The sequence below is a fragment of the Culex quinquefasciatus genome, chromosome 2 (genome assembly GCF_015732765.1).
Source record: "Culex quinquefasciatus strain JHB chromosome 2, VPISU_Cqui_1.0_pri_paternal, whole genome shotgun sequence".
Classification (NCBI taxonomy): domain Eukaryota; kingdom Metazoa; phylum Arthropoda; class Insecta; order Diptera; family Culicidae; genus Culex; species Culex quinquefasciatus.
The window spans coordinates 14,392,669-14,405,971 of record NC_051862.1 but is presented as its reverse complement, the minus strand read 5'-3'; the positions used below and the strand labels follow the sequence as shown (position 1 = coordinate 14,405,971).

The 13,303-nt window shown below is 33.5% G+C and overlaps 1 protein-coding gene across 1 annotated transcript in view; it reads left to right on the top strand.

Moving 5' to 3' along the window:
* The window catches only part of LOC6032264, a 53,356-nt gene that overhangs the window by 21,312 nt on the left and 18,741 nt on the right, over positions 1–13,303 (top strand). The window contains exons 2-3 of the mRNA XM_038256698.1: positions 3,192–3,823; positions 6,596–6,731. Coding sequence (XP_038112626.1) covers positions 3,760–3,823; positions 6,596–6,731 — 200 coding nt within the window. The 5' untranslated portion in view covers positions 3,192–3,759. The remainder of the gene's footprint in view (positions 1–3,191; positions 3,824–6,595; positions 6,732–13,303) is intronic.

Below are 13,303 nucleotides of genomic sequence, written 5' to 3'. Positions count from 1 at the left end.
GTTTTTCTGACATCTTTTTTGTTTCTACTTGTTTTCCATTCCCCCACCGCACTTTTCCGTTTGACTTGTGGGAAAACAGTTCAATGTTTACCACCCACATCCCCCCCCCCCCCCCTCCTTGTCACAGTTCAACCGGATCGAAATCGGTTTGCGTTCGATTTGCTAGTTTGAAAAAGTTTGACCAAATTTTCATTTGTTTGAAAGTGAAGTTTGGCGTTTTTCGTCTCGACTCTTGGTCTCGTTTTTCTTTTTTGCATTTCCTCCCCCTTGATTCAGCATTGAGCCAAGTGGAAAAAGAGAAAGAAAAACTGCCTCACAGTTTCAAACAATAACTAACGCGCCTTCTCCTGCTCGATTAAGGAGAAGTGTTTTTTTTTTCTTTCTCGAGGCTGTGGCTTGCCCATGCCTAACTTATGCTGCGAAAGCATACTTGAGGGGAAGAGTAGTACCAGCACCAGAAGGATGGAGAGAGTTGTTGAAGTACTACTACCAACTTGAAGTAACGCAAACCATTAAAACACTCGTGAATCACGAATGGGGGTGAAAATATGGGTTTTTGCTATAGTAGTACGGGCAGCAAGAAATTATACTTATTGCTGTGATTTTTGATTTCATGAATCTGTGTGTTATAAGCATAATTGGAATTTTCTTTAATTTTATGTAATTAAAATTTTAGATTTAAATCCAATGAGAAAATGTTAATTTTGAAACTAAAATTACAACAAGGAAGCTCTGTTTAAATCATCAAAATAAATTTAAAGAATAATTTAGAAAATCGAATATGTTATTTAGACTTTGCAAATACAGTTCCAAACAATGTAAAATGTTTTACATAAATCACAAAAATATGGTTGAAAATTCCAAAAACATTAGGTTAACTTTCCAAAGTACACTAAAACCACACTTTACGCTCAAGCTGAGCATGAGGACGCAACACGGGTATTAGTCATTTCATAAGAATTTCCAAAAAGTCGAAGGATAATTCGAAATCATTTCGGAACTATAATTTTTAATCTTGAAAGTTAGAACAAAACTCTAAGTCTTTTGGCATCTTCTGTTATTGAACTGTAAATAATCATGTAATATGTCATCTTGCGAGAAAAAATATTTTTGAAAAGTTTAAACAATGCATTTTCACCAAACACTATTCGAGCATTTATAAATTTAATGTTTTCCTCAAATTCAGCTGGAAAATTTTTTCAAGAGTGCTGTACAGAATAAAAAATCCGACAAAAAAGAAAAAAAATAAAGTTTACTTTTATTTTTCATGAAGTATCGTAAATAAAATTAATGTTTTTAATCAGTTTTTTTTTTGTTTAAGTATTGACCATTTTAAATATTTTAATCTTGTGATCAGTAAATTATCATGTTTTGAAATTTTTTATTATAATTGCAATGAACAATAGTCAAACAAAAATTTCATTTTGTAGAGATTTTTTTTTAGCATTGGGAGATTTCATACACACAGGCATTATTTTTTTAGGTATGTTTTGGAAGTTTTGCTAAAATTTTCAATAATAATATTTTATAATCAATTTTTATCACAAATCTGCTAAGGTCTTTGAAATTTAATTTTGTTTCCTTTCCTACGCTTTAAAAATGCCCCAAAAATCAGAAAGCAAAAAATATACCTAAAAATTGAAAATTTCTTCGAAAATACTTGTACAAAATAATGAAAACGTTTTAAAATACGATGTATAAAATTAGGTTTTTTAGACCTTTAGAAAAAAACATGAATTTTTGATTCGCAGATTGGGAAAAGAAGTCAAACTTTAGGAAACAATGTTTTCATGATTTTATGGAAGTTTTTTTAATGCAATTTTTACCTGCTTAATCCCTCAAGAAAAAAAAATCTATTCACCATTTTTAATACTTATTGAATTTTAAAACATTCTAATTATGTTCTAAACATTTCATTTTTATTTCAAAAGTCAACCCGATAATTGCCAAAATATCATCGGTTAAATATGAACGATGGTTGGTTTTTATTCTTGTTCGAATGTTACTTTTCAGAGAGGGATAAATTTCCAAAAATCGTATATTTCATTTTTTATGTTTTTAATATCTTCTATTGGACCACAAAAGACATCTCATCAACTGGCTGATTTTGCAGAAAATTAATTTTCTTAAATTTTCTTTTTGAGCAATTTTTCATGAAGTCAGCCGTTTTTTATTATTTTAAATTGTTTAATCTAGCTGAAACATTTTGGGAACCTTCCGTATGCCCAATTTATGTTTGTGTTTTAAGGGATTTAAGGGAATATTTTAATCGATTGGTTTCTTTGGTTAAAAAAAGTGGTACCGTCATATATTGGAGTACATTGGGTCTAGGAGGTCGAATTGGGTCATACAAATAGATTTTTAAAATCATTTTTTGTCACTAAACATTGATTTCCTTCAAATGTTTTAGAGGACAAAAATCTATTCAGAAAATTTCAGCATAGGGAAACATCTTGGACCATGTTAAATTTATTTTTTGAAAAAATAGCGATTTTCAAAAAAATATAAAAATGCAAATAAATTTTCAATTGCAATTAAGAGTACTTAAAGCTTTGATAAAATGCCTCTTTAAAATTATAAAAATTTGCAGGGAACATTTTTAAAAAGAGTCACAGTTTTAAAAATAAAAAAAAATTGGCCATGTTTACCCATTCTTGAAAAAAAAGAATAATGAAGCCTGAGTTAATTCCCTACATTTTGCTTTTTTAAACATGGTTGATACAGCCTTTGGTTGCTGAGATATTTATTACCATGCAAGAACAACTGAAAAAATAGATTTTCTCAGAGTTGCCCAAATAGCTTAAAAAAATAAAACATTTGTGAAATTTGGGATACCTTTGAAAATATATTTTAAATATTTTGGAATCAAAACTATTATGTCGAGAGGGCTAAATATTCAATGTAACGACATTTTAAAGTGTAAGTCATGATTCGATTGATTTTTTTCGAAGAGATTTTTTTCGGCAAATATCAGAAAAGTGTCTATTTATAACTTTAAATACAAAACAATGAAAGCAACAAGATGAAAACATAGAAATGGATTACCTTCTCAATTTGATTCCAAAGAGATGACAAAAACGCCCCTTTCTAAGAGATAATGTTTTCTTTATTTTCTCTTCAATGCAGCAATTTAATTAATCTGATCGAAGCGGAAATTTTAATCAATTTTCTATTTTCTCTATTCCTTTCAGCAAAAAAAAATCCCAGGCAAAAGAAGCACAAAGTTTCAAGGGCAGCATCCTGCTAGTTGAAACATTGCAGAAACAAGCGCGTTCCGTAAATTACTTTAAATATTTGCAAGAAATGTTTGAATTATCTAGTGCCTGAAAGTGCAATCCCGACAACAAGAAAAACGAAGAAGAAAACAAGAGATATTACAAAAGCTGTGCCGGTTTATTAGGTTCAATTCCCGCAAAACCACAATCAGATTATCCTGAAGAGAACGAGAGTGGTGGTAAAGTATATGTGCTGCAAGAAATCGCGACCAAAACAAAATCAGGACAACCAAATTGTGCTAATAACAGCCCCGAGCCAAAGGGTGGAGTGCAACATTGTCGTCGTCGTCGTTTTCCAGCAGACTTTGTAAACATAGCAACAAGGCAAATCCAGCTCTCCGAATTGGCTGTGTGTCACAAACAACAATAATACACACACACAGAACCACCCACTAAATACACCGTCGCTTGAAGCGCAGTTGGGAGGGCAAAAATTGAAAACCCGCCAGAGCACAAATACACACACACACACACCAACATCACGATGAGGATTAGCGAGTGTGTTGATATCCGAACAGTCTTTCACGTGGCATTTGTCACTATGGCAGGTAAATATGATGAAAATTTTGTACGGGGAAATGACAGGTGTTTTCGGAATGGTCCGAGTCTAAATATATATATTTTTTGTATTATTATTTGATAACATATAGTTATTAATTTACACCCAACTGGCAGTCGCATGATTGTTATGCATGGTGGCATGAAAGTATATCAGAATCTGCATGAAATCTGTCCTCATGCATTTTTTGCGATATACGAGTATGACATTTTTGCCCGTTACCGACAATTATCGACATTACCGACGGCTTTTTGATTGTATCTCACAAAAAAAAAACACTTAGCAGAACGAGGATTGAACCTCCAACTTCTTGGTTATTGATCCGACACGCTACCACCGCGCCATGGACGCTTGATGAAGAGTGAGTGAAAGAGCACCAAGGTATGCTTCTCTTTGGAGTGTTGCTCGGGTACGGGCCAGCTTTATATGTGTTGGTGAGAACTGCAGATCGCTGAAATTTTTACACGCGGGCAAAAATGATCTACGGGCTTGCTGCAAAAAATGTTATAAAATATGACATTTTCTGCAGCAAATCCAATGTTGCAGATTTTGAGATATATTTTTCCTTTCGGTGTATAGAGGTGGAAAAAATGCAAATAGTCAGTCTCTTTTATCAAACTTTACCCAAAAATGTTAAATCAGGTATTGACTGTCTTCCCCTACATTCCTTTGGAGAGATTTGTGCAATTTGTGTAGCTCGTTTTCGTTGATGCAGCTTATCCTTTAGAATTATTCATGTTCTATTACAAATACTGTTTGCATAGAACGTGGTATTTTCGGAGCGGGAAGGAAAATTTCCAAGAAATAATCTCTTAAAGATACATAAAATTCACACAAAACATTTCAATAGAAAGTCTACATAAAATAATTCTATAAATAAAATTTATTTCAAACGATAATATAAGTAGAAATAGAAATCACATTTCGTGATCATCTTAAATTAAAATAAAAGAAGTCTGACCTGACTTTAAAAATAATCAAATGTACTCGCTTCTGGGAACCATAAATGCTTACTCAAAAACGTCTGCCTGTGTGGATCAATCGGATCGCACACTGCACCCAAACGGCGGTCGCATGATTGTGATGCATGGCGGCATGAAAGTATATCAGAATCTGCATGAAAACTGTCCTCATGCTTTTTTTGCGATATGGGGGTATGACATTTTTGCCCGTTACCGACAATTATCGACATTACCGACGGCTTTTTGGTTGTATTTCACAAAAAAACCCTTACTAGAACGAGGATTGAACCACCAACTTCTTGATTATTGATCCGACACGCTACCACCGCGCCATGGACGTTTGATGAAATGTGAGTGAAAGAGCACCAAAATACATTCTTCTCTTTGGAGTGTTGCTCGGGGACGGGCCAGCATTATATGTGTTGGTGAGAACTGCAGATCGCTGAAATGTTTACACGCGGGCAAAAATGATCTACGGGCTTGCTGCAAAAAATGTTATAAAATGTGACATTTTCTGCAGCAAATCCACTGTTGCAGATTTTGAGATATATATTTCCTTTGGGTTTACCAATACTTTTTTCTAAAGGTGAGAAATTTAAAAGTTAATTTGTTTTAATTTTTGATATACCCCTCTTAAGGAAATCAATAATTTCTTCAAATCAAATTTGTTTTTATTTTTTATTTTGCTAGATTCAGCCAGAACAATGGAAAAAAATTGTCCAAGGACATTATCTGTCGAAAATTGTCAATAACATTATGTTGGCCTTGAAATGTGGTCTTCATACCAAAACTTTTTTTTAAGTGAAAAAATTGAAAATTGTTTTTTTTATTATTGATATACCTCCTTTAGGAAATCAACAATTTGTTCGAAAATTTAATAATTTTCCATATGATAGTTTGTTATCACACCAACACTTTTTTTTAAAGGTGGAAAATTTTAAAGTTGATTTTTTAAATTATTGATCTGCCCCTTTAAGGAAATCTACCATTTTCCAAAAGTTTTCTAAATGTCCATAACCCAATTTGTTTTTTTTTGCTAAATATGGCACAGAACTATTTGAAAATTTTATCCAATTTTGTGAAGGACTTTATTTTGGCCATGAAATGTGTTTTTTTACCAAAACTTGTTTTTTTAATGAGAAATTTGAAAATTGATTCATTCGATAATTGATATTGGAATATTATTTTAATTATTGGTATAACAAAAAATAAAAGAATCCATCAGTTTGATCGAAAATGCTGTGCATAGCGAAAAATTTTATCATATTTTTTTTACAGCTAGAACCTTCAAACATTTTGGTTATTTGCTTACTTGGATATTTTGTTAACTGATTTTATTCAGCATTTGATAATATGTTTTATTTAATTGGAATCAAGCAATAATATTAAAATTTGATGATTAAAAAACAATAACAGAAGTTGAACTTTTCCAGTCATTTCCACTTGCTCAGGTTATTATTTACTATAAATTTCAAACGGATACTGATTGGACCAATTGCACTGAAAACAAAAACGATGCGTTTTAAAGTATAAAAGCATTATGCATCGTTAATTAATTTAAAGCTGAGCTTAACCCTCCTTCCTATCTCCACACTATCCTGTCAATAACAGGAAATTTAATTTAAATTAAAGCATGTTTATCATCATCTGCATCGATTACTTAATAGCATCGTCCTTCTATCATGCCTTCGATCAACACAATCCCGTTCCGAAAATACATGACATCTTACCCATTTAGAAAGTGCATTAAACCACCGCTCAATCACTGTTACTAACCCTCACTCTCTTTTCCATTTCAGTGTCCATCACACAGGTTACGACCGAGGACTGCGGCCAGGAGGAGCTCGTGCAGTGCACCAAGCCACTCCAAGTCCTCTCAGCCACTTCGGAGCTTTCGTTCGTCACGAAAAAAGAGGAACTGGATAAACTCTGTCCGTGAGTATTGTTTGAAGGATTTCTCTCACTTTCCCCCATTTTAAAATAGTGTAAAATTTATCTCATCAACACTTGTTTTTTGAGTCAATTGTTTTTTTTCCTCCCAACGCTCCAACTATGACCGATTTTGCCCTGAACGAACATGTTTGTTGCTTTGCGGTGGAAAAGTTTAATTTTATGCTTCCGACAAATCCCGAGCCGGTCGTCGTCGTAGCGTCGGCTTGTGGTCTTTATCTAATAGCCGAGAAGCGAATTTTCACAAAACTGGTTCTGTCTGCCACACTCTCTATCTGAGGGAACTTCATTTTCCCTCCTTACCACCGCAGACACACATGCTGTCGACACATGAAAACACTGCCACATGATCGGTCAGACAAGATACAACTTGGGAAAGGAGAGAGAGAGCGGGAAATGCATTTTCTAATTGAGTGTGCAAATGTTTCTGTTATGGAAGAATTGTTTTTTTTATTTGTGTTTATTTTTCAACAGATTTTTCAATCTTATTAATTTAACTCAAAATGTCTATTTCTTATTTAAATTAAAAAAAAAATCATCCCTGCAATTTTTTTAGGTGATTTACTCAAATGACTTTTTTCCTCCCATTTCTGGTTCTAACCAAATTTTAATCGACATGGCAAACAGGTCATTCCACCGAGTGCTGCTTTCGACATTGTTGAGTAATTAGAAACGAAAAACTTTTCTCATTTTGCACCTCTGTCCCGAGTTGGTGGCTGCTGTTGCACCTCACTCCAATAGCACTGGATGAGATATTAGTGCTCTAAATCGAAAACCTAAATTGCAGCAATAATTTGTACGGTTTTATTGACCGGTGCTGGTTTGTTTTTGGGAAGGCACGGGGGTTTTGCCGTCCTCACGTTACTGAGGAAAGGCTATAAAATCACTCGAAAAATGAACTTCTCAATTAGACCTCCTAGACCCACCTTCATGTATACCTATCGACTCAGAATCAAATTCTGAGCAAATGTCTGTGTGTGTGGTGGGATGTTGATCAAGAAATTGTCACTCGATTATCTCGACATTGGCTGAACCGATTTTGTCCGTTTTGGCATCATTCGATCCGTCTTGGGGTCCCATAAGTCGCTATCAAAAATTATGCAGCTTAGTTAAGTACTTCAAAAGTTATGCTAAAAAAACGATTTTAACAAAAGTCCGGAAGATTGTAAAAAGGGTGGTTTTTGTAAGAAAACCCGTCATGCTATACATTTTTAGAAAAGTATTTAAAAGACCTTTCCAACGCGTTCAAGACATTGAAGATCTGACAAATCTATCAAAAGTTATAAGCACTTAAGTGTTACTTATACGCTTTTTGGAGGCCGGATCTCAGATATTTTGATGAAAACGTTGTCCGGATCTCTCATGCGACATATCGTTGGATAGGTATTCAAATAAGCTTTCCAACGCGTCCAAAACATTGAAGATCTGACAACCCTATCGAAAGTTATAAGCACTTAAGTGTTATTTACGCACTTTTTGCATTTTGGATAGCACCCTTTAAATGTGAGGAAGGCGCCAACCACCTAAGGATGGATTAAGTAACGTTTTTTAGATTAAATTTGATTAATTTTCACTGAGAGCTTGACTAGACAGGTTCCTAAAACACAATATCGAGACAATTTTGTTTCATTCTATGTGTAATTTTTAGTAAAAATTCATTTTTTTAAATACCTTAAGATTTAATCTCTTTCGTCTAACAAAAATCAAATATTGATTTTCTTATACCGGGGCAAGAGCGTCCAATTTTCAGAGAGTAAGATGAATCCATATTATAGAATCATTAAGTTACTTCTCATTGCAAAAAATATTATATAAATATTCATTGTTTTTTCTTTCAAATGAGGACGAGTGCTTCATAGAAAATTTGCTTCAAACTGAAAATTCTTGAATACAATTGAACGTTTTGTACTACTACAATCCTATCTGTACTTGTAAAATGAAATGATACCAATTCTAAATTGAATTGGAAATTCAATTTCCGCACAATTTGATCATGATAAACAAAAACATTAAAAAATCACAAATTTTCATAAAACTCTTCAAGTTCTTTAATTTAAATTTTTTAGACATTTTTAAAAATTGGTTAAAAAAAGATCAGAAAATTTAAACTTTCGCTTAAATTTCGGGAATTCCCCGGAGATTTACAAATTTTCCGGGAAACGGGAAATATTTTTATCCGAGAATATTTTTTTCTCCGGGACGGGAAATTGGACGCTAAAGAAACATGAAACTATATGTTTTAAGTGTTATCAATTCAGTATAAATGTTTAATCTCGTAGAAATATCATCTTACTATCGATGTCAATAATCAAAACATAAAATTATCTGATTTGTAGTGAAGCTACAAAATGTCTATATTTTTTACTAAGTATTGTTTAATTAACAGATTGATTCTCAGGAAAAAAAGAACATTTTTTTGTGTTTCTCAGATAATGAAAAAAAAATATAGGGTTTTTTTTACAGTCATTTTTACACCTTTGAAAACACTATTTCTTTGATTGCTAATTAAATGCGAAATAAATTAGCAAGTCAACAATTTATTTTTCGTTAAAGCTGATATTTGTTATATTGTAATTGCGTAATTCTCCGCCAACTCACCCAGCAGTTGCCCCGACCCCTATTCGATTTGCGTGAAACTTTGTCCTAAGGGGTAACTTTTGTCCCTGATCACGAATCTGAGGTCCGTTTTTTGATATCTCGTGATGGAGGGGCGGTACGACACCTTCCATTTTTGAACATGCGAAAAAAGAGGTGTTTTTCAATAATTTGCAGCCTGAAACGGTGATGAGATAGAAATTTGGTGTCAAAGGGACTTTTATGTAAAGTTAGACGCCCAATTTGATGGCGTACTCAGAATTCTGAAAAAACGTATTTTTCATCGAAAAAAAACACTAAAAAAGTTTTAAAAACTCTGCCATTTTCCGTTATTCGACTGTAATTTTTTTTGGAACATGTCATTTATGGGAAATTTATTGTACTTTTCGAATCTACATTGACCCAGAAGGGTAATTTTTTCATTTAGAACAAAAATTTTCATTTTAAAATTTCGTGTTTATTCTAACTTTGCAGTGTTATTTTTTAGAGTGTAACAATGTTCTACAAAGTTGTAAAGTAGACAATTACAAAAATGTTGATATATAAACATAAGGGGTTTGCTCAACACCGTTTCAGGCTGCAAATTATTGAAAGACACCTCTTTTTTCGCACTCCGTCACGAGATATCAAACAATGAACCTCGGATTCATGATCAGGGACAATAGTTACCCCGTAGGACAAAGTTTCACGCAAATCGAAGAGAGGTCGGGGCAACTTTTCCCGATTTCTTGTGAGTTGGTAGAGAATTACCCAATTGCAAGACAATTTTGCTGTTTTTGCATTTTACAACTATTTTTTCTAGTGATTTCAACACAGATTATAATTTAAATTTTAATAACTATCTTTTCTGTACCATTTCAATCAACAAAACAATTTCAAGGCAGTTTTTTTATGTTTGTTCAATTTTCATTTTTTTTTTTTCGACGTTTAAAATCCTATTGAACGAAGCCACAATATTGCTGAAAACAGTTGATGTGCACCCTACAATATTTTCTCCACAATGCTGATGTCTTATGTACATATCACATGAAAATAAAGTTTAAGCTACCACAGATGACTGCCTTAAATAACAACTTTATTTCTAAATTTAACATCTTATTTAAAATGAAGTTACAAGGTCGATCTTTTCCTTAATTTCTTTAAAAAAAATGTTAAAATTAGCTTTGTTTTGAATTTTTATTTTGTCAATTTTGGAATTTTAAGAAAGTTTTTTTTTATGATTATGTAAAATACATTTTCAATACATTGCGTCACGACACATAAAAAGCGTAATTATTTATGATTACATTTCAACTTTTGTATTCGGGCTTTCACTCGCCATCATAAAAGCCCATTATTCGCAGCTAATCATGTACCATGTACCTAATTTATACAATGTGTGTTATTGCGAGCTGTCATCACGTCGTCGTCGTCATCGTCGTTGTGATGCTGAAAAATGCCCCTCCTGTCGTTAGGCTTATGTTGCGCCTCGCTAAATGACTCTCTAAATGGAGTTAATTTCATTACATTATTTTCATAAATTAAAATTAACCCGGTTTAATTAATTATTTAAAATGTGATATGCTTTCACAGCCACCCAAAAGCTCACCTCCCTCCATCAGCAACGCTCGACTTCCGGTGGCTGCTTCCCCACCATAACCACCCACACAATTCCACTGAACCATGGATGAGCATACGCTTTTGGGCGGGCACACGTGGCAAACAACGAGTAGGAGGAGGAGGCTTTTCCCACAGACAGATTTCCCTCCCCCGTTTTGGGGGAGATGAAAAATTGCTCCCCTTTTTTTGCGAACCATGGCTCATTTGACTTTTTGACTCCACTCACACACGCACAAACATGTGAAACAATAGAGCCTCGGCCTATTGGTTTGATGCCCGAAATAATGGCTTTTCCAAATTTCCACAACGAGAATGGATAAAACAACAAAAGGATTTCCCTCAGTCAAACAACGACCGCAAAACGGAAGGCCGAGTGGCAGGCAAAAAGCACAAATGAGAGAGCCAGAGAGAGAGAGAGAGGATCGGAGTGGGAGGCAACAACCCGCTCGTCATAAATTTTAATTATGTATCATATGTGTCTCACATTCGTAATTTGTTTGTTCCACTTTGGCCTTTTTGCTGAAGCTGTGGATTGTGCTCTGGCCGGGGCCGTTGTGTGGCTCATTTGCACTTTCACTCTCCGGATACGGCTGTGTCGGCTTAAATATTCCACACAACTTGCAGGAGTTGCAGGGATGGTGTTTAAGTTGCTAATTGTACTCATTTTTTAATTGTTTACCTCTTATCTACGTATGAACAAATAAAGAAATCGTATTATTTAATGCAATAAATATTCAAAATATGTGTATGAACATTTAAATATAATCAAAACTAACTTAATCCACTTAAACTTTACACATACATCACTTAAGTGGCCATAACTTGAGACGAGAAGCCAGATCTTCAATGTTTTGGACGCGTTGGAAAGATCGTTTGATGACCTAAGCGGAAAAGAAAACAATTCATGTGAAATTATTTTAAAGTTTAAAAAACAATAATTTTCCAAACCCTCACCCTCCTCCCCCCTTCTTTTTGAAAAGTAAGGGTTCAAAAAAATAATGATTGACTAAAATTGAAATTTCATTGAAAAACCTTGTAAAACCGACTGCTTGTTCAAATACAGACATTTTAATCTTTCTAAACATTATGAATTTTAAGAACGGTACAAAACGTACAAGTTTAAGAAAAAACAGAATTTTCAAAAATTCATTGTTACTTTCATTGTTACCTATAGATGTTATTGTACCAAAAGTTGCGTCTTTTAATTACGTAAATTATGGTACCCAAACATGCATAGGTCATCGTTATCGCAGTTTTCGTTTCGTTTTCGTCATTTTCCCATTTTTGCGCGAGGCGCGTCGAAAAATCCAGTTTTTATTTTCAAAAAATCTTATCTCAGAGTATGGAAAACATAACTTCACCGTTTTTGGATATGTTATGTGAAATTTTCCGAGAAATCCGATAACAATATTTTCAGACATAGGTTCTTTGGTCCCAAGACCTACAAAACAGCATTTTAAGTTTTCATACGACCTTTTCAAAGGTTAAGCTAGAATTTTGAAACGTTTTACTTTTTTTCCCAAACATCCAAACTAATCACCTTTCTTTTGCGTCTAGGACAGCTAAAATCGGATGAAATGGCGCGAAGATATGACTTTTTGAAAAAAGTGATTTTTGCGAAAATCTACGAAAATTGCCATTTTTCGAACCACCCTAACACGGAGAAGGTCACCCTAATGGCCAAACAAAAAAATACGGGTCTAATTATTTCAGCCAAGGATCCCCAAGAAAAAAATTGAGCTCGATCGGAGAACTTTTTTTTCGAATCATGCTGTTTTCGTGGGGAATTGTTGTATGTAAAGTCATACCTAATTAATAAATTAAACACTCATCTAACTAACAATTTTTCATTTCCACTCCTTTGTTACATTATTCCTACTTGAAATCATCATGGATCATGGATTTGTATTGATAGGATTTCAACTTGTTTTTGGAATATTTTCCAGCAAGTAATGTTTTTCTCAAGATTATTATTTTTAAAACATGTACTGGGGTAGGCCACACAAAGACAATGCACTATTTTCGAAAAAAAAGTTTTTTCAATATTGTTTAGAAAAATAGTTAGGCCATTGCAAATATTTTTCAAAGTTTATGTCACACCCCCCCCTCCTTCAAAATTGTTCCGAAAAATATCATAATTTCAATGGAAATAGAAGTCTAATCAACTGCGAGAACAATCTTAAATGCCTTTTTCTGCATTGATAATCATATTTAACATGTTGGACTCGTTTAAAAATATTTTGAACTTTTATGAAATTACAATGTACAGCACCGCAAAAATTTTTTTTTCCGCAAAAATAAAATTTTCGTCAGTATTTAGAAATTTTGGAAATCAATGGTTGCAAAACAACTGGACAGGTGCA